General features: G+C 45.5%; 1 protein-coding gene across 1 annotated transcript in view; it reads right to left on the minus strand.

The window, feature by feature from the left end:
* The window catches only part of TMEFF2 (transmembrane protein with EGF like and two follistatin like domains 2), a 125172-nt gene extending 103118 nt beyond the window's left edge, over positions 1-22054 (minus strand). Inside the window, exons 1-4 of the mRNA XM_030951994.1 lie at positions 21613-22054; positions 20134-20243; positions 14222-14351; positions 11446-11472 (exon numbers count right to left, since the gene is read on the minus strand). Coding sequence (XP_030807854.1) covers positions 11446-11472; positions 14222-14351; positions 20134-20243; positions 21613-21793 — 448 coding nt within the window. The 5' untranslated portion in view covers positions 21794-22054. The remainder of the gene's footprint in view (positions 1-11445; positions 11473-14221; positions 14352-20133; positions 20244-21612) is intronic.
* Positions 22055-22361: the final 307 nt, after the last annotated feature.

The following is a 22361-nucleotide window of genomic DNA, read 5'->3' on the forward strand; positions in this document are numbered from 1 at the left end:
GGTGAAAGACAGCCCAGTACCAGCTCATGCCTGTTAAAACCACTCTTTTCAAGTAAGAATGAATGCCTTAAACCCAAAACTTTTCACTTCCTATGTATTATTGTCAATTCAAAAGTGGCTCACGGTAGCGTTTTCAAATAAAAAGGAATCCAAGAAAATCCTCCTGACAATAGAAAGAAAATTTCAGACTAAAAGCAGCTGTTATGCAGCTAAAGGCATGCAGAAAAGAGTTCCTTATAGCAGAGGTGCTACTACATGCTGCACCTTTGTATCTTCAGCCCTTAAGTAGCACTGATGGGTTCAGATACAGATTTACTCCACTGGTTTAAAAGAGTCCCTCTCCGTGTAAAATGCTCTCATTTCAACAAAAAGCCAAAATTACTGCTGCTGCATGTAGACACTGCTTAGTCATTTGTCATCCTCACCTTTAGGAGACTAATGAAGCATTGGGATTGAGGCCCTCAGATTTGATGGAACACATTTTGCAGGATCCCACAGCATAGGAAAGATGCAACCTTTCCCTGCTGGCACAAGGGAACCTGGTCTGGCTCAGACACCACCCCAGCAAGGGACAGTCACATGGGGGCAGGAGGAGAAAAACCCCAGGAGGAAACCAGAAAGAACTCTGGGCCAGGAGGGGCTTGTGATGACAAAGGTGCTGGGTGCTGTCACCAAGTCATCTGCTGAGCCTCTCCAGTGCCTGCCAAGGTTTCACAAGGCACTCAGGGCCTGTGGAGCCAGCTTTGAAAGGTCCCTTGCTGCTGTTTCTGGGGCACCTGAGGGATGGCAGGACCCTGCCCCTGAAGTTCTGAGCACTTTGTTGAGCTTTCATTTCCAGCACAGACACACAGGTGCATCACCACTGATCCTGGGACCAGAGGACACCAGGACACTCCTGGCACAGATGGGGAGAGGGGACTCATCCACAGCCCATGATGTCCTGTACTGTGGGGCCGATGTCCAGCTGAGAGGGGACAGCACTGCTGTGCCATGCCACAGAATGCTGGAGGCAGGAGCCAGGTGACAGCACCCAAAACTCACCATGGGAGAGCTCACCGTTTTGCAAACACTCAAATGCTCTGTTTCTGGGGGATTGCTATACAAGGGCAGGGAATTGCTCTGCACATCCCTAGCAAAAGCTTCCAGAGAGCCAAGGAAAAAAGAAAAGACTAACAAAAAGTTTCAGAAATATTTGAGAAAACCTATGCCAAAATCTCCTTGGATGTGTATCCATGACTAAGCATGAGAAGTGAATTGCTGCTGCCGTGCAGAGGGTGCTGCTTGCTGGTCATGGTCTAAAAGCACTGATGCAGCAATAAGCACAGCTTAATTGCCAAGAAGCTTCCATATTAATAGCAGAATTTTTGGTCAGAAACTTGTGAAAGCCTGTAGGCTTTGGAGCAGTAAAATAGAACTGGGGCCGTATGGTGGCAGAACAAAGTCTGCTGAAGAATGTTGTATTTTCTGCCTTTGATAGGGACTTTCCAGAGCTGTCAGCTGTGCTGCAGAATTAGAAACCTGACATTGCAGCAATCAGTTTTTAGATTTCAAGCTGTTCAAATGACTTGTCTCCAGGGAGGAATATGCAGCATGCAGGAATCAATAGTGGAACAGGTAAAGATGCCAGGGTACAAGGGCAGCCGCCCCAACACCACGCCCCAGCCAGCCAGGGACACCTGCCAAAAAGGAGTCCTGGGAGAGGATGACAGCAAAACTTGCTCTCTCTCTGAATCAGTACCACAGAGGTGCTGTAGACAATTCACTGCATTTGTGAGATTGCAGCTTGATTATATTTGCTTCCACCTTAGAGACAGATCTTCCACACGCCCTCAGTTCACACTATGCCAGCACTCCAAGGCACTTGCTGGAGAGATTATAAAAGAGCCTCTTTTATCATAACCTCACCTCTGAATGCATTACAGGTGACACCACTTAATTTTAGCCAATCTGAACAGCTAATTAGATGTAAACAGATTGAAAAATTGTACACACGGGACAACTCATTTTTCAAAAGGCCACTAATCTAAACAAACCTGAGTCCATCAATTCACTTCAACATTTGTCTAAATGAATTACAGCACAGACCTGTCCTGCACTGGCCTTGTGATTCATATAAGAGGCTTCCCCCTCTTTTGATGAAAATTTCAGGCACTGTACAAAAGAAGAAGTTATTTATTTATTTATCAAGGCCCTATTATAACAAATATGAAGATGCCTCTCTGTCTGAGTCTAGTGGACAGCGTGTTATGAGCCAAAGCAATTCCAGCCTACTCTGGTACTTTTTCTCTCACCTCCCAAACATATCACACACACCACATCAAACACAGGGAGGCTCTCTGCAGCAAGAGATAAAAATCAAATTATATTCAATCATGATCAATACTGGTTGGAACTTCAGAGCTCATTGGGAGTGATTCTCCCCTGGAGAAATGAGAGGGAGAAGAATCCCCAGAGACATCTGGGGATCCTCCTCTCCCTCTGGACTCCCTCCAAGCACCAGCTGGAATAGACCAGTGAATACACTGGGAATGAGGGAAGCAGTGCAGGACAGAGAGAAGCTCCAAGGGGTCTGTCACAACTCACATGAGTTTAGGAGCTACTGAAGTTATCCAGCACTGGCAACATAGAGAACTGTTCAGAGGCAATGCAGGGTAGTCTGGCCTATTTTTTAATACAGAGCAATTAGCAGAGCATTATGCATGAAGTTTTCCACTTGCTACTAAAGCCCACATTGCTTCCCTACGTGCAGATGTAAATGTACACAGTCAGATGGGAGAGGGCAGAGAGAAACACGCTTGTGTGGATTCTGAAATGAACAAATATATCCACATAATCAATCCCTTTCTGGACTGCTTAGCACAGCAACCTTGCTGAACAAAATAAGCTATACTCTGCCTAATTCACGTGTAAACTAATTTATGGTACCTAGAACTAAGAGCTGCTGAGCATCTGTTGTGATCTTCCATGTGACAGAGGCCCTGGACTTTCAAATTCATCCCCATTTGAGCAGAGCAATCCCGACACCCAAGGGTCAAAACCTCAAGCGCTGCAGAATCCTACATAACTTTTAATCACTTACTTCATTGTGCTATTGCCTTCATTTACAAACACACATATACTTCACTCTGAGTTTGCCTAGCTTTAATTGCCAGCCCAGCATCTCATTAGACCTTTGTCTGTCAGCATAAAGAGCCTGCTGCTCGTTTGTGCTCCCCACACTGGTACTTACTGATGGTGACCTGAGCAACCCTTTCCTTTCCCCGACAAAGCCTAAGGCATCAAAGCTTTCAGGGCTGCCTTTCCTTGGCAGCCACGCCCTTGGCAGCGCACAGCCTGCTCCGCTGCTTCTCAGGGCCTCTGGAGCTGCAGTCACCTCCTCTGGGGAAGGTGGAGGTAATCTGACATCCTTACTTCTGCTCAAGAGCCTGATTCTTAAACACACTAGTGGCCCTTGGCCTTGCTGTGTGTGCAGAGCCCTCTCACACAAGCACAGTCCCTACCAAAACTCAGCTTTCTCTGGAGCATCACCCTTTCCAGCAGCATTTTCCCACTCACTTTCTGCTTTCTCGTCCTTGCTCTGTGGTTGTGGCTTTATGTTTGGCCACATTAAGGGACCTGCTTTGGCACCAGAGTACCATGTAAATCAGAGGGGGTTGTGACAGTGAACCACTCATTTCTTTGTTCCCCAGATATGACTTTTGAGAACCTGATCAGTGAAAAAACTATGTGCCCACCTAGGTCATTGGTAAAACAAACAAACAAATAAATAAAGAGCACAAGGCAGATCCTTTTGCTGTCTATCTAACAATGATAAATCCACTTATAATTACATCCTGAAAGGCAGTTTTTACTCCACTAATTGCATACCACGTCAATTTTGCACAATTCTTGTTCCTTAATCAGTGCCATGTAGCAGCATGCCAAACGCTTCACTGACATCCACGTACACCATATCAACCAAACTTGGAGCTTCGTAAATAACATTTCAATTAGTTGACAGAATCTATTACATCAGCCCATATTGCTCAGCATTAATTCTCATTTATTTCTTTATTGAGCAGGTCCGGGACTGCATGTCCTGTTCTACCTCAATCAATGTCAGATTGCCAGGCCTATAAATATCTGATTTTTTTTTCCCCCTTCCCCTTTTTAATACCTACACATCTACATTCTCTCAGACCTTTAGAACTTTCCCATGTCTTAGGTTTATGGAAAACCAACACTAAAATTCCTCAATCAGCTCTCTTTACACTGCTACCTGCAAGATATTTGGGGCTGTAGGGGTTATAAGAGCCCTCCTTTGATATCTGCTTTTTCAATGGGCTTAAATAGGCACCATCATGATCTAACTCCCATGCAGCTAGAAGAAATGGTATCAACAAGTCCAAGGCATTAAAAAAAATCACTTAAAATAACATGGAATGGTTTTGACCTCTTCTTCCCCGAGTTGTGATATTTTCAAACTGCAGTTTAGAGATCTCCCTGTTGTTGAACACTTTGGGCTTCTATTCAAGTATTCTCCTGAGCAACAAGCTATGTACTTGTTTTAAAGTAGAAACTAAGCATGTTCTATAAAGCTATTCAAAAACCTGGGCTAGAAGGCTCATGGCAACATCTTAAGAACTGGAAGTGCTCTCCCATAAAATTCTAACTCGTCTGGATTTGATTATGAATTGCTCTGGATTCCTGGGCTTGTACCACACTGATGAAACTTGTCCTGTGTGTGCATTTACATAAAGGAGGAGGCTGTCTCCAGTTTGCTAAGTGTCTAGGAATCAGTTGTGCCCTTCCTGAAGATGAACTCCCACTGACTTCAAATATAGCAGGCAAAATTTCTGGTTTCATTTCCCAATCTCTGAAAGGAAAGAAAACCTCTTAGACAAAAGAGAATTTAAACATCAAGTGCAGAATACATTAAATTTGCCAGATGCAGCTGAGATCTGAAATGCAAGAGTTGGAGAAAGCAAACACACGAAGCTTTAGAGAGAGACTTGGCAGTTTTCATCCCATTTGTTCTTTTTAAGGTCTCATGAGAGCATCTAACAAAATCCTGTGTCACACCAAAACCTGCTCAAAGCAAGTGCACAGTGAATCAGCTTCTTCAACCACTAAACCACAGAATACATAATGATGAGATGCATGAGGATCTGAAGCAGTTCCGGTCACTCCCAGACCGCCTCAGATCCCACTTGTGCAAGACATCCACATTCAGAAGAGAAATTTAAAAGTCAATGGCATTTAAGCATGTGATAAAACCAAAGCATGTGCTTGAACACATGCTCTTGCCCCATGATGGAAGGTGTTTGCAGCAAGCTTGGAAGAGCCATTTGAAAGCTTAAAAACCATTATTTTCCTCTGTGGAAGAAATCCCTGCACAAAAAAGCAAAACAGTGGGCTAGATTTGCCTCTCACTGTCATCTCGGCTAATCTCTAGTGACTCCACAGTTGTCACAAGGAAAATTAATCCAGGTTTACAGAGATGTAACAGACAAATCTAGACCACTACATCTCTCTTGCTGTGTTTACAACAGTCCAATAAATGAGTATTTGTGATTGGGCACTGCTTTTTTAATCTGTTTGCTGGAGTATCATAGGATTTGTTTGATGATTTGATGACTTAGTTATTAGTGGATTTACAGATTGCATATGATTAGCCAGCATATTTTGGGATTTTTTTCTCTGTTTCTATGCAGAGAAGCAATTTTGACTTCTAAAGCAAAACCAGGGCATCCTCAGTAGTTTTTAATGTAGGTGAACATCTTCCATTCATAGAATCCCTGTGTGGCTCTGAACTACTTACACAGAGTGCCAAAAACCTAAAGGATTGCATAATGCAGGAAAGAGGCTATGAATGAACGTCATTCATACTTCTTGCCTACACAAGTCTGTGGATCTTCATGGCATCTCCTATTAATTTTCTTCAGCTTTGCATGAATGGCTGAAAACAGGCCACAAATCATTCAAAACTCTTCCTCATGGCATTTCTCAGTGCCTGCTTGATGGGACCAGGAGCACAGCAAGGACTGCTGCCCATCAATAACACAGCAAGCACAGGCAGAAAACACAGCACTTTTCACTGGATGTTTATGCATTCCAGCTTCAGAAGCAGCAAGAAAAACACAGGCAAGATCCAGGCAACGAAATCCAAGCCCACCATTTTCCAGGGCTGGTACTTTAGAACCCTGGGGAGTTTCTAGGAGCTATGGGGATTTGCCCAAGCATCTCAGCCTAGCAGGGTTGATGAGCTCAGTACATTTAGCTTGAATGAGAGCCCAGGAGGAGTCCAAAAAATGGTATTCCTGTCATCTCCACACTTCCTAAGATTTTCCAAAATGGCTAATGCATCCTACCCAGCACAAAATGCCCTGGCAGGGGTCTAGGAGCCTGGCACTTGTGAATGTGCAAGTGCTTCTCTTCTAGTCAACAAAAACATATGGGAACTTCATCCTTTCCTAATTTTTAAAGGCCAAAAAGAGACATGAACTGCCTTTCCCTGACCTAACTCTTATATAGGTCAGATGAGCACCAGCCCTGAACTGGAAGTCATGTAATCATGTTAGGACAACGAAGAGCCTGAGCTAATAAACCTGGCCTTTCAAAGAGCTTATTGGTTTGGGCTCCGTGCCATGCTGAGGTTAACAAGGTAAAAACCCGTTTAACAAAGGAGACATATTTGACCAACCACAGTCAGGTCAATCATTTAGGATTTAAACATTCCCTCCAGAGGTATTTACCCAGTTGCTGCATGTTGCTATAGTTGGTTCTGTACCTTCTGATGCTGCTTGAAATTATATCTCCCAAATCAAATTAGAGTAAAAGAAGCTTTCCTATTTCCTTATTGCAGTTGACAATCGCACGTGGGGTCAGCAGACATTCTGAATTCACATGAGAGAAGCTTGAATCACCTATTACACCCAGGAAAAGAATCTGTAGCTCAAAATATGAATTCCCTTTCTTTCCAAGGTTAAACTAGAACAGTCAGAGTATTCTCCCCTATATTGAGAACATGTGTGTATGTGTGTGTTTATCAGCACTGCATTTTATACACTGCTTCGTTCAAACCAATATACACTCCAGGTTTTATGGTGTGTTTTGGCTCAAGTGTGACTGCTAGGACAGTGTTTACAGCAATATTCAGCGTGTTCTGCATAGCCCTGCCCATCCATCAACACTGTAATAAAGCAGAAAGGGAAATCACTGGAAAAGCAGCAGAGCTGCTGAATTCAAGTAAGCCATTCAAAACTAGTAGGGAGAAAATGCAAAGGCAATTGGGTCAAAGTAGCCATTTACGTGTTGTTTAAAGGATAAAATAAAAAGCATATACATGCTGCATTATGGTTTGCCTTAAAAAATAACATGGGCTGCAAAGTGTTAATTTTTTTCCTGCCTGTTTTCTCTGGGTTAGTGTTTCAAGATGACTGCTGCTCCATATAGATTTATAATATGTATGTGTTTATTCACACATCTCTAAGTCAACAGGAAAGGCAGACCAGAATACCAAATCTATCATTAAATCTACATGTTGGCGCCTACAAAAAGCTGCAGGGCTTCATTTTTTTCTGGGTAAGATTGAAGGGATAAATTGAAAGAATGAACAAACAAACAAGGCATGCTCATCCTTAAAATACACACACAAAGCAAGAGAGGCAGAGGGGGGGGAAAGAAGGTGTCTTGTAAGGTTGTTGCCTTTCAGGTTTGTCTAACAGATCAGGAATAAGTTTAAGAGCAGTATAATCTCTGATTCTTTCTGGATGTCACATGGGCTTGCTGACAAACACTGGGGCTCAAAAGCCCCAGCACTGGGCTGGCTCTGAAGCAATAGCAACATGTGCTATTCCCAATTCAGACACTGGAATGTGATGCAGCTTCCAGCCCTTGCCCAACTTGAATACCCAGGCTCTGCTTCACAGTTTTTATTCTCTCCCCTACTGTGAAGAACTGCTTCACAGTGTCAGGGTGTACCACCCTGGAGTCCTAATCTTAGAATTAGCACCTCTAGATGTTACTGTAAAATAAATGGTGATGATGGTATTGATGAATTATCACTCGTTTGGTTGGTTTATTTTTATTTTGCCTTAGTCTAGATCATAAAGAATTAACATAAAATCAAGCTAGGATAAGATCTGTGTACTCAAGGCCCCACAGAATTCCCACTGAAGTCATTAGGACTTGAATGGAAATTGAAGAAGGCTCTGAAATGAATCTAAGGTAGGTGCTTATGCACTCCCCTGCCGGGGTCACAGCAACACCCAGGGTGACAGTCACCTTCAGTGAATCCACCAGACTGTGAATGAAAGCCAATCAACAGAGCTGGGAGTGCAGACAATGCAGGCAGGGCAAAGGAGGGCTCAGCGTGAAAATGAAATCGAGGAGAGATGTTCTTAGCCCATTAAGAGCTATAATGAAATACTGCATCTTGAGTTTGTTGCTGTTAGAAGGAAGCCAGGAAACGAGCAAGAATTCATTATAAAGCTGCTCAAGACCAAAACATGAATCATTGGGTTCTAAAAAAACCCAGTTGTCTAGAGAACGGCATAGATGAAAATGAATGGAATCTCTTTAAATTACTCTCTGTATAAAGTCTTTCACATTCATCCTTTCTGGCTTTCTGATTAGTATCTTTCTGGGATGTGGGTTTTTAAATAATTCCACACCACACTCCCAGCTTCTGCAATCAAAACACTGAAATGGCTCTTGATTCTGCATTTTTCATCTTCATTTACAGGGAAAAATGTCTTCTGCAGTAAGAAATTTGAACACCTACTGTCCTACCCATCTACTGGATATCCCCAAAAGTGTATGCTGAAGGCTCAGTAATCAAATGTGATTAAGATTCCCTCATCACTTTACAAATAAGGGGACTTTTGTATGTTATTGCTGCATAAAGGAAGATTAAATCACCTCTGGAAAGCCCTCAAGATCATTAAAAGTGCTGAAAAGCTGAGACCCCTCTGATCTCAGCAACCATGACAAGAAAGCAAAAAACCCCAAATCCTACGTAGTGAATTGAGAAGACTTCCCTGCAAACCCAGATGGGAACACCTAAAAGGAAAACATGGCACCAAAACACAGCCCCTGGCTGTTTTGTTCATGCTCTGACCAGTTTCCTGAGAAAAGGAGGCTTGTATGACCACATGGTGTGCTTATCTACATGTGTCCCTCACACCAACTCCTTTCCAGCTATATCTGAGCCCTCTAGCCATTCACTTTTCATGTGACAACTCCACTGAAGGAGCAGCAGCACTGGGAGCTGAACTGGTATCAGTCATGGGGGAAACCACCTCAAAGCTGGAAACTTGCCATGTTCTAAGAACCAGAACAACACAACTTGAGTTCATTTCTTGCTAGATGTACCTCATCAGAGCAAAGAAATCCAACCATGAGATACAAGTCTGTTGAAAATGTTGTTCCCTTATCTCACAGCTGTCTGGCTGGGACCATCCCTATGGCAGGAGTTTTGCTCAAAAAGATGTTGCACTGGTTATTCTGTTAACCAAGACTCCTTGGAGAAGCATAAGAAAGAAAAAAACAATTCAAGAAAAATCAGAAACCACAGAAGATTGCCTAAGACCTCGGGCTTCTCATAGGAACATGTCCCACTCATGACTGCTGGAGTGGATTTTACAAGACTTACTGTGATGACATCCAAAATTTATTACAGCTTTTACAACAAAACCATGTCTAGTAAAGAGTGATGTAGTGACAACATTTACTTGTCTGGATTTAGCTTCTTTGGGCACATAAATATACTTTTGTACTTCAAGAACAGCCATAGCTGCCTACTAAATCTTGAATAATACAAGGCAGCTTTGCAGACCTTTAAACACATGTACCAACTTGGTTCTGTCTGCTTCCTAAATCTGCTTCCTTACTACCTGCACAGTCATGCCAAGGCCCTGCTCTGCTCATTGTCTGTCAACCTGAGCTTCTAAAATGAAAGTCTTTGGAAATCATGCCTTTAAACTCCTATGCTTTCTGAGAATGGAATTAATTACTTTCAGAAAGTGGCCAACTTTGTTTTCCCATCTCCTAATTACAAAACAAACTGAAAACTTTATCTGTCTTCCTTAGTACATGCATGATGAATTTAGTGCAACTTCATTTGAAAACCAATTTATTGACCATAGGTGTGAAAACCCTATTGTACATATAAATCAAATAGTAGATTTCTAGTAAGCACTGAACAAAGTATTTTTCTGCTGTAATGGTTTAAAAACACAATCTAAAAGAACATTAGAGTAAAATAGGAATAGCTGGAAAAAACTAGCAATATTTTACATTGCAGTTTTTGGAGAGCCAGATTTGAAGCATCTTGAAGTATCCTGAGTTCCAGAAAGCAGCCTGAGTCTGATGTCAGAAAATCAGACCCCTTGAAGTGCCTCATGCTCATGTTGTTGGCCACTTCACAGGTAAAATAATACCTTCCATACACACTGCACTCACTGATTCCTGGTTACCAAAATCAAACAAGGACCAGGGCATACTTTGCCAAGTAACATGACTGTATTTGAAAAACCTGAATCCATCCAGGAGCAGCCATAAAACCAGATCTGAGCCCAGCCCTGCTGTCTGTGTCACACCAAAAGCTGGCTCAGCTCCTGGTGGCTGCCCCAGCAGCCTCCCAGCCTGATGCTGGCCTTGCCCTTCCCTGCCAGGGGGCTCCTGGAGCTTATTCAGGGAGCTCTCCAGGACAGCCTTCCCAAGCCACCCACACTAGCCCTGAACCCCAGAGAAGGCTGACCTACCCCAAAAGTCACACTCCCTACCCCAAGGCAGGGCACTACCCAGACCAAACACTTGCACTTCCAAGAAGGACTGATATCAGACAAGCAAATCCATTATGACTGCACCAAGAAATAAGGCAAAAAACCCCCAAAACAATAGAAGAAGCCCCTGCTTAAATGCTGGTTTGCCTACATTTTACAGTATCCCCTGTATGCCACAAAGGGCTCAGGCTATTTCCACGTTCAGTTTTGTTGTTCCTGTTCTTATAAAAACACATTGTTCTTTCCCTGTGACATTTCTTCATATCTTTGAAAGAATGCTCTCTTCTACCACAAAATATTTGGCTCGAATCCTCCAGTGAGGAGGAGCCAAGGGTTTGGCTCATGTTTTAAAAACAAAAGAAATATTATCCTAAACATAAAACAAATGAGTGCAACTGTAACAGTAGATGGAGATAGAGCTCCTAGCACAATCTATGAATAATTCCAAGTCCTATTAGAAGTAACACAGCTTTCTGAATTTCCCTAGAAAACAGCATGTCATGATTAGGTTCCAGCTTGACTGAAATGCAAAATACCACTTTTTTCAAAGACAGAGCTGAACAAAAGACAGTATGTAGTGCAACAACTTAGATTGTAAAGTATATCCACTTACAATCTGAAATTGTGGAAGACAATGTGTGCACACATAAGAGCAGAGATATTAAAAGAGGGCTCTTACCTCCGTCCCCAGATCCTGAGCCAGCATCTGAGAAAAGAACAGAAAGGAATTTATATTCATGTGCTCCAGTATGTGCTGGGAGCATGCAAAGCAAGGCTTCAGTGAAGTGTACTACAGTGTACCTCGCCTTTGATGGCATCCCTGGGTAAATTATTGAGATCTAATCTGAATGTAATTCACTCAAGCCATCTTCCTCGTGTCTCTGGTTTTTTTTTCATTTTAAAGTCTCTCTATCAGATGAAAATAAAATAAGCCACAGAATGCTGCAATGCCCTTAGAAGTCTCTACCTCGTTTTGTTGTACTTAGACTGATAAATCTTTGTTCCCAACAGTAGTACAAAGTTACTCCAGTTGGTCGCTACTAAATCCTCACCAAGGAGAAATTTTAAACCCATTTGTAAATTTGTATCATTATCTTTAGGAAACAGGACATTTCATCAAATTCTAACTAGTTGGAATAAACCAATAAATTACTATTATTCAAAGTCTTCAGGTAAATTATTAAAACACCATTTTTCTCAAGGTTGTTCCTGAGTTTCAAAACTGAGTGCTTTCTCTTTCCTCTACTTGACATTTTGTTGGCTGGAATGATGAGAGTCACAAATTTAGAAAGTGTAACATCACAAAATTGCTAAGCCCAGAGCTTCAGTAAGAAACTTTCTAAGCAATGCAAAGCATGGAAATGCACACACAAAGGGCTACCAAAAATAATGCCTAGGAGGAGTTTCTTCTGCAGGGAAGGGAGGGAGGCTGCCACCCTATCCTCCCCCTTAGTGGAACAGTTATGCATTTAGCAGCATCAAGATTAACAGAAAGAGTTTGGAAACTCTGCTTTGGGATCAAAGTACCCTGTGAACTGTTAGATCTCATTTACTGACAGGGAGGTCTGGTGGGTCTGAACTTGCACAAGCCATCACTGCTCAAAACTAAGAAAGAAAAGGAAAAATTTTTGCTAAATAATTGTTTGCAAGAATTGCTTCAAATAGTAGATTCATTCAGCAAGGCTGCAAAGGACAGCTGCAAAAGGTGGCTGAAAAAGGGAACGGAAAAAACAGTGTTTTCCCAGTGACCATGTCCTGGATTTTCCTGATCTGATCCTTTGTCCTGATGCTCTTTCCCAAATGAGCTACTGAGGAAGGAGGGAAGAAAGGTCTGCACTACAGTGCACCCATGGCTCTGGGAAGCTTTGCTTTTCCAGGTGTGCCACATCTCCCCAGCACACAGAAAGAAAAGAGCACGTGCTATCACCTGCCTGCCACAGTGAGCTGCCACGGCATCTGGCTCTCTGCAGAAAAGGACCTCGTGTCCCTCCTCCTGCCCTGCCAGGCAGGGCCAGAAGGGTGCTCACTGACACTTCCCCCAGAAGCCCACGTCTCTGCTGGGGGTTCTTCAGCACCCTCTCTCTCTGCCCCATCCCACTGGGAAAACCTAAGGAAAATAGCTGTTTCCTTCTCCACTGAGCTCCTCCTTGGGAAAAGGAAAAAGAGGCCAAACACCTTGAGCAAGGCTTCAGGAAAATATCTTTTTTTTCCCTTCTCTGTTTCTGAAATCCACAATGTGCTTCAAAGAGAACTGCCAACACAGTCATTGCCAGCAGGCAAATAAGTTTCAGAAAAGTTGAAAAACTGTAGTAATGTGCTGAAATTACCTCTTTAATCAAAAAGTTTGAACCAAAAAGACCAGTTGCTGTGCTGAGAGAATTTACTAAGTTGAACAAATCCTACACCACAGTAGGTTTTGTCAGCCCGAGCTCCATTTAATACCAATTTATGGACAAAAAAATTGCAGCATATGTTTTTTTCTTTTGGAAAATTGTCAGGTAACAGCTTCAGAGAAGAACAACATTTCCAGAGAAAGGAGTTTATTTTCTCTCAGGTGTATGAAACATGAAATTACAGCACTGAAAAAAGTTTGTCTAATGTACTTTTTATTGACTCCTCCATCCTCAGCCAAGAAAAAATTCTGCTTTAAGTTTAAAGAACTCTCTCAAGAACAAAGGCTTACTCCTGCTCTTTTCAAGTTAACTTCACTGCCCACCTCTAACAGATACCGAGCACGAAAGAAAAACATCAAGAACTCCTGCACATAAGCAACTGGGTTTTCCTGGCAGATTTTGCTCATTCACCTTTCTGGCTGTTTTCATACAAGCTGAGATATAAACAGCTCACAAGGCTCAGAGTTGAGCAAAGCTGTCTCACACGCCAGTCAGTTTCCTCAAGTCCAGAACAAAACACCTGTGGCACAGACGTGCTCATTACGTGTGCTTTGGACTGAATCCTCAGCTGGTATAAATTGGCAGGACTCATTACAACCACTGCTCTGTTGAATCATACCAGCTGGGGATCTGGCCCTACAAGGATAAGGAAAAACCTAAGGAACTGGATTGCAGGCAATAATGCTCCAGTTCTCTCTCTCCAGATTATGGAGAGGTTTGTGGTAATCCAGATGCCCATTTATCAGACATCTGCTCAATTAATCTGCTACCAGTTCACTTGTCCTAACAGCTCAGAAGTGTAGGCAGGGCACAGGATGATCAGGAGCACAAGACACAAATTAAAAAACAAATCTACTTCTGTGCTGAACTCTTCCAAACAGTGCCAGGGGTACAGTGTGTCAGAGCCTATAGTGAAGTACTTAGAAGGGAAGGATGGCAGCGACTTCTCATGCCCCCAAAAATTAACCAGTAATGAAAGCAAGAATGCAAAAGGTTCTTGCCATCCCCAGGCCATTTTCCTGGGGGGCATGGCAGGTTGGCAGGCAGGCTGGTTATACCTACCAGTGGCACACGATCCCTCGGACACCAGCAGGATTTCACTCTGCTGCTTGCAGGCAGCCTGTTTCAAGTAGCATTCGTTCTGGTAGGTGTCACCATTGGAGCCACACACGGGCACGTAGTCATTGTTGCACTGATGGGAAGGGACAGAGAGCAGCAGCGTTAGTCACACGAGCACAGGGGACACAGCACCCATTGGGGTGCCCCCACACACCCCTGCTCCCTGGCAGCATTAAAACCCTGGGAAAACAACAGAGGGGGACACTGGCAATCCTCTCTCACCTTCACAGCTACTGGGGAGAGGGAGGGGTATTTTTAAAAAGAAAAATCAGATTTGAAGAGATTAGGGGAAAGGTAATCTGAATGGGCAAAGTGTTCAGTAAGTGCCCCAGAGAGGTCTCTGACTGCCAGCAGGAGCAGGAGGCATTCCCAGGGAAGGAACAGGGCAAGGCAAATGATTCCTCACATCTGCAACCACAGCTCCTGTGTTTCCATTGGATGGCTCCAGACAAACAGTAATGAACAGGCTCCCTCTTCCCCTCCTCCTGCACACATCCCGGCAGTGCTACGGAGGTCTGCACACACAAGTGTGTGTCTAACTGTTCAAGTACTGACTGGCAGAGGGAAATTATTTCTGAGACACCAATGATCCAAGTCCATCCCTCTTTCTGCACAGACACTTCTGTTCCTGGCAAGCTGCAGCTGGGATGCTCCACAAAGGTTCAAGCTCTCCCCACGGTGGCCAGTGGGCAGGAGCAGCAGCACTGCAGCGAGCCCAGCCAGTGCAGAAGTTTCTCACACCACACACCCCTGCTTTGGCTCCAAGTCCTGCTGAGCTCTGCCTGATTTCCTCTCCCACTGGAAGACAGTTTTGCCCCTTCTCGTTCATTTAAGAAAGATAATAATTTCATTTTAGACTGAAAATTGGGCAACCTACGGGGTGCAGTTATCACAAGATAATCATGCTTGGAGGCTTAGAAATACTTGGATGTGCCCAGTACATGGCAATTATACCAGGGATATGATTATCTCGTGATTACCCTACTCCTGGTATGCCTCATTGTTTAATTAGAACAAATGGAATGATCACAATTATTATTTACAAACGCTAACCTCTGCCTAAATCCAAGTAAAAATTTAGAAGAAATCATACATCCTATTTAGCTGTATCATGCCATTATGTGTCTAAGGTGTGTTTGTTGGGCACAATGTAACACGCAGAACTGAAATATCAGGGATATTAACATCAAAAATGCTTTAAACTGAATGACTACAGAAGTGATTAACACAAACAATTGCATAGATTGCATTAATTGCAGGCCTCCACACAGAGCAGCTGCCAAGAAATTATTCATAGTTGGTCAGAGTGACATTTTGATTGGGCCAAAACAAATGACATTTTCCTTTTGCATTGTATTCTCTTCAATCTTCCCAAGATGTTGCCCACCCCCAGCACCCTCTTCCCACAGCACAAGGAAGAAAAACAGCAGCCACAACAGTAGAAATCCTCTCCTTCTGCTCCTCATGAAGGATTCCTCCATGCAGAGATTTTAAACTGTTGATTAAAAATGTTTCTAGGCTATTTTCACCATTATGTTCCAAATCTGAGCAATGTTTCAAGCATAAAATGCCAACTTCATCCAGAAGCTCAACAGCAATTGCTAGAGGCTGATCTGGAATACATAACCAGGACAATTAACACAATCGTGCATATTTTTTAAAGCATGAAGCATCAAATCATGCTTGCTTTAGGTGTAATGTCTGCTTGTCACCCAAGGATTTGTGAGGAATTTGGCCTGGAGTATCTCAACAGGCTTTCTTACATGTAGAAACAAGGTTGGATTCTTTGCCCAAGAAACACAGAGGCAACTTTTCTGCCCGAGAAACACAAAGGCAACTCCTCTGCTGCTTTCACCCAGAGCAAGGGACGATCTTTGACACGGACTCAGCTGCAGATCTGAAAGGCCAGACAGCCCCACATAAATGATGAAATCCCAATCCACACAGAGGAGTGCTATGAGCTAGGCTGGAGCTTCTTCCAAAGACTGGCCAATTTTAAAATGCATTTGAGAGACACCAGGATCCCAGGAAGTATTAGTAGTCCACTATTCCCACCAGCACCTTTGGAAAACTAGGATTCAGATGGGAAAGGCAGGAGCCATAAGGAGCAAAGGGAGGGATATCTTCCATATGGATCCTGCCTTGGCTTTGAGCTGGAAACTGTAATGGAAGTTACCCAGGAAAGAAAACAAGACCACCAATGAGAGGGCTGTGATGTTGGTCACCAGGAGGTTCCTAACCCACTAGAGCCAGACTCCTGTGTTTGCCCATGCTGAATCCTGTACTCACAGCTCATCACAATCACAAAATACCTCCTTGCTGGTGCTAGAGAATATCAAGCGTTGAATGTCATTCTAGTGACATATTATTGTCACTGGTTTAGGACTCACTAGACCAGGCCCTAGATGTAGGGATGATTCTTCATCCCCAAGTAAGGACTGAGCAAGCCCTGAGGGAAATCCATGTTAAAACTCCCACTAAACCCAGCAGCACAGCGCCATGTCTTCACTGCTCTCTTACACATGCCAGTTGTTAACATACAGCTGTAGAGCAGAGAAATGGACTCATGCAATTCCATCAAGAGTCAGTGAAAGGCTGCTTTCCTCAGCACCTGCAGCCTCGAGTGCTCACTGTCACAGCCAGGGACAAACCATCTTTGGGAGCCTTTGGATCACTCCAGTGCACTGAAAGCAGGTGGTTTGTTTCCTAAAGATAATTGTAACCTGTGTAACTCCTCCTGCTGGTAACACAGTTAAAAGCTTGACCTTCTAATACTTCCATGGATCAACTACTCCCAAAATGCCACCCACATCTCAAACCAAGCAGCACAAAAATATATTCTGGAAATATAACAAAGCTGGAAGTTGGATGTCCAACAGGTGATGTCCAACAGGTCATCAGGACAGGTGATGTTGCAGCTCCACAAACACTGAAGTACGTGGAAGACTCGACATCCATGAAAATGGGACTCCTTCCTCCCATAAAAACTGGTGACTCAAGAGAAAAGACACGATGGAAATACCTGGTACATTTTTTTACATGTTCATGAAATGTCAGAGGGAAGAGCCCAGCTGCCAGACCTATGGCTTTGGGCATACAGGTCCAGACTCCAGCAAGCCATGTCTCCAACCACTTGCCTGCTAGCACAGCTCTACACCCCTTCTGTTGGACCCACTGAGTCTGAGAGAAGGAAGGGCTGGTGGTTTCCCACATGCACAGCCCTCCTCTAGGAGCCAGCACTGTCCCAGAGCCTTCCCTCCCTGCCAGCACCAAAGTCTGGGCTTGTCCTGCACAAGGACTCTGCATCTCCTGATCAGAGTGGGACATGGTGTTTTTCAGTAAAATACATGTCTCACTGAGAGTTGTCACAGCAGACTGTGACAGGAGAACCAGCCAATATGAACCTCTCTCTCAGCACATGCCTGCTCGCTCTCCAGGGCTGGAAGACTAACTTGGGTGTTCCAGAGCAGTCTGATCATATTCATCCTTTCAAATAAAAATAAATTCCTTTTAACTCCACTTGGGCAGACATGAAGCATCTGTAAGTCTGGTTTGAACAAACCCAAACAAAGACTGCAGAAGCCCTGCTCTCCCCTTCCATGTTCTCAGCCTCTCAAGACACAGGCTGGTCAGCCCAGAACTTTTCATCAGCAGTGAGGCAAAATGAGCTCTCTATCCTTGTCTATTTTCTCAAATTCCTGAAGAAGACACAAAACACACTTCTAGCGATGAGGAGCCTGCTACTGATTGCTCACTATCGCCACAGAGAGTTGTCACTGAAATGGGAGCCCTGAATTCTGATGGGGTCCCCGTTACTCGTGACATAAACTACCTGGCCAGCTCTGCCTCACTTAGCCAGCCTCAGACACCATGCTAAAAAATTAATTTTCTACTCCAGTGGCATATCCTTTTGGCTTGTCACGGTGTCCACTGATGTTACAAGAGCAGCTAACATCCCCTCAAGCTCAGCCTGTATCAAAGCGCTGCGTTTGACTACAGAAGCCCCCGGCACCGCAGCCCTTGGCAGCGCTGGCACAGCATCAGCCACAGGTAATCTGCCCTCCAAGGTCACAGTCAGCCCTGCAGCTCCACAGAGGGCTCACAGCAAGACAAAGAGCTCTGAGGTTTACAGGGCCTGATCCAACGGCCACTGAAACCAAAGATTGTTGATTTCAACCCATTTCCTAGTGATCGGCCCACAATTGCCCAACTCATTATTTTGATCTTATTTACATATTCATATACCAATTGCCTGATTTCCTTAAATCTGTTTCAACTGCCCTCTACAGAACTGCTAAACCCAGCATACTTAGACTGTTCCCTTCCCAAAGAGGGGACCACACAGCCTGGAAAGGTTTACCTAGCTCCATTTACCCCAAATCGCCAGGCATTAGCATCCTGCCTTGGGAAAACAGCGCTCCCAATGCCTCTTCCCTGCCAAGGGCAACATCTGAATTTGCACCCTCCAGGCTATGAGTTCACTGCTTTATTCCAAATGGCAACACCAAACTGGGACCAAAGACAAGACCCAAGCACTCTCTGTGGCTGCTCTAAGCTCCTGAGACTCAGGGCACAACATCTGCCCTGGCTTACCAGCAAGGCAATGGAACAAGTCACAGACATTTTACTGCCTTACAGATTTTTCCTTACAGAAAGATAAAACAGACCAGACCACAACCCTTGTATCACTGCATATGCTGAGCCAAGGCAAATGCTCAAAACAGCATTCTCACACTGAATATCTGATTGCATGCAAACTCCAAATGTAATAAAAGATTCCCACAGTCAATATGAATTCCCTTCCAACATGGGAAACACAAGCATTTAAGAACTACTGTCTTGCTCTCATTAGAGGAAATTCCTTCCTTGCTTAAAATGAAGGAACTTATCACTTGGGTTTTATCTCCAAAGGCATGTTTGTCTCTTGAAATATAAATGATACTTACAATGCTTTAACATGAATGGTCTATGAAAGCTCAATATTAACACAGTCATTACAGATGTGCCCAGTCTTGAGCTGTGCACTATTTGGCCTGCTCTACTGTAAACACTCAAATCAGCATGGTAAGTTTCACAACTTCACCAATCCACATTAAAATGCAGAAAAACATTGGGGCATAAACACACATAGAACCCTGTGCTGGTACATGCTTTAAACTCCTTTAATTTGTGCAGTTTCTATTCAGGTCATTATTTAAAGACCAGCTGTTCTGCGAGTTAGCTAAAACATTAAATGGAATCCTTCATAATGAAATCATCTGACTTTGAGAAGGGCTGAGGTTTAGATGTAGCTGAGAAAGGAAGAGAGAAGAAATAGAAGGAAAACCCCTTACTACTCAGTAATAGCTCTCCTAAAACTATATAAAACCTAAAGGAAGTTCATCATTTTGGAACAGAGGGATTGCTCCTTAATCTGATCAGCTGGGCAGATAAACAGGCAGAAGCATTGTCACTATGCAGCCCTTCCTGAAAATATTGCATAAGCACATTACAGATCCATTTCTTTAACTAGATCAGAACTCCGAATACAATAAGCCATGATCTGTATCAGAAATGAATTTAGAAAGGACTCTAAATCCTCGTTAAAAGGGCAGGGATGAAAAATCAGAAATGCACAACCTGAAACTGCAGACCCAAAGGGACATTTAAAGCCACAGCATCTGCATTTTCCCAGAGAAACTTATGTCTTCTTGACACCAGTTGGTTCTCCTGCCAGCTTTTATACACACTGCCAGGTTTGCCCTCTAACTTCTCTGCACATAGAGAAATAAATTGCCAAGTGATAGGTTATAAAGGCAGATCCTTGATTTGTATTCTCATTAGTGAATTAGAGAACAAAATATCAATCTTCTTACCTTGAACTGACAGACACAAGTCACACTGTCTCCAATCCTTAAACACTCCCCATCAAATTTACAGGTATTGGTGTCGCAGAGAAAGAGATCATTTTCTCTGTCATCGTAACCTCAAATGTAAAGAGAGGAAAAAAAAGTCAGCTTTGGTCTAGCAAGAGGAACAACATGGGATGATTGCATTTTAGTGCACACAGCACAACAACCTTGTTGATGAAATTGACAGAGTCCAGATTTCCTTTTGTCCTTCCCTGTCCTCAGCTTTTCACTTTTCCTCTTGTTTCTCTCTCGGTGTTCCTCTCAGTTCTTACTCCCCACTACCTCACACACTTTTTTTTTTCCATTTCACGCACTCGGTTTCCTCAAAAGTCACCCGGTAATTATGCTATTTCATGGCTCTGGGTTGGAAATGTCATCAACTTATCCCCATCCGATCACAAATCTGTTGGACAAAAGTCCAAATCGGAATTTCTCCAGCCCATGACACAACAAAGCCCCCAGTAATAAAGACAAACAGCCTGTGTGTTTTCTGTGATGGTCTGCCTGATCCCAATGAAGATTGATGACCTCTAAGTTAACAAGAGAAGTGCCAGGTTCCCCACGAGCCGCTGAGTGAACCGAGCTCTTTGCCTTCGTATTCTCCAGGAAAAACCAAGAGATCTGCCTGAACATTCAGTTCACGAATACAAGCATGAATTTCAGATTTCGCTAGCTGACTTCCCACTCCAACAGCTAGTGGCAAGATACTAAGCAAAACAGCTATATCAGACTCCAAACCCATTAAGATCTGAATCCATTGTTTTTTTTAAAAAACATCCGAGCGCTCTTATCAATATCGCTATATGTTTAAAACGAAGAGCTCACAGTGCAAATTCCCCCCGATCTAACACGTCATGTGCGATCCACGCAGTACCCCAAATAACGCTCTTCCCCTTAGAAGGCTACCACAGTCTAATTCCCGAATTATTTGCGGTATCGGAGAAGGACCGGCTGCTGACCTGCACAGGAAACCCATTACAAAGGTCAGCCCGACTTTAAGACACGGGCAGCGGGTTCCCGGCGTCGTGACGCCGATGCCCCGATCCGCTCTCCGTTCGGTGCGCACGGCAGCAGCCGCCCGCAGGATGCGCACACGCGGCCCCGTCTCCCGCAGCCGCCGCCGAGTGCCCCGTTCCAGCGCGGAGCCGCGCTCGGCGGGGCCGGGGCTCTCTCTCTGTGCCCGGGGAGCCTCCCGCACCGGCGGAGGGCGCGGCTGCCGCGCCCGGCACCGCGGAGTAAGGGGCAAGCGGGGCCCCGGGGGCTGCGGTCGCACCGGGAACGGCGGCGAGCCCCGACGCCCGGCACTTTTAGCCTTCGCTATTCCCGTGCATTCAACGGGACGCGGCATCACCCTCTGAAGTTGCATCCCCCGCGCTCGTCCGCGCAACTCCGAGCGCCCGGCGGGGCACGGCGGGGCCGAGCGCGGGGCGCTCCGGTGCTTACCGGAGCAGTTCCAGCCGGTGGGCGTCTGGCAGTCGCTTAAGGAGGTAGGGAAGGCCGCCAGCTTGTCGGGGCGGGCGAGGACGAGCAGCACGGCGGGCAGCAGCAGCCAGCAGCAGCAGTCGCAGAGCGTCCAGCCGCCGCCGCCGCACTGCCGGGGCGGGGAGGGCTCCCAGGGCACCATGACTTCCTAACTCAACTCTCCGGCAGCGGCGTGCCCCCCGGGCGGCGCGGCGGGCGGCAGGGACGGGCGGCGGGGCCGCTGGGCATCCCGGGGCCCCGGCCGGCGGCGGCAGCGGGTCAGCGAGCGGCGGCCGGGCGCTACGCTGGGGCGAGCGGCGGAGCCCGGCGGGGCGGCGCGGGGGGTGCGGGCGGCGGCGGGGCGGGGAGCAGCTGCCATAGGGGCCGGGCGGCGGGGAGCGGGGGAGGGGCGCGGAGGGGCCGCCGCCGCGCAGCCGCCGCCGCCGCCGCCTGCCCCGCTCTGCCGCCCGCATCCCTCTGCGCGGGGGAAGCAGCAGGTCCCGGCCCGCCGCGTCACGTGCGCCGCCGCGCCGCCCCCATTGGCCGAGCGGGATGCGGGGCCCGGCGGGCGGGGCCGGCGGAGCCGCTGCGCCCCGCGGCAGCGCCCGGGGCAGCGCCGGGCAGCGCCGGCGGCGGCCGCGCGGGGACAGCGCGGGGACAGCGCGGCCGGCGGGGCCGCGGGCGGCGCTCCGCACCCCTGCGCCCGGGGCCGCCGTCCCGCCGGCTGCGGG

This window comes from Camarhynchus parvulus, chromosome 7, assembly GCF_901933205.1.
Source record: "Camarhynchus parvulus chromosome 7, STF_HiC, whole genome shotgun sequence".
NCBI lineage: Eukaryota > Metazoa > Chordata > Aves > Passeriformes > Thraupidae > Camarhynchus > Camarhynchus parvulus.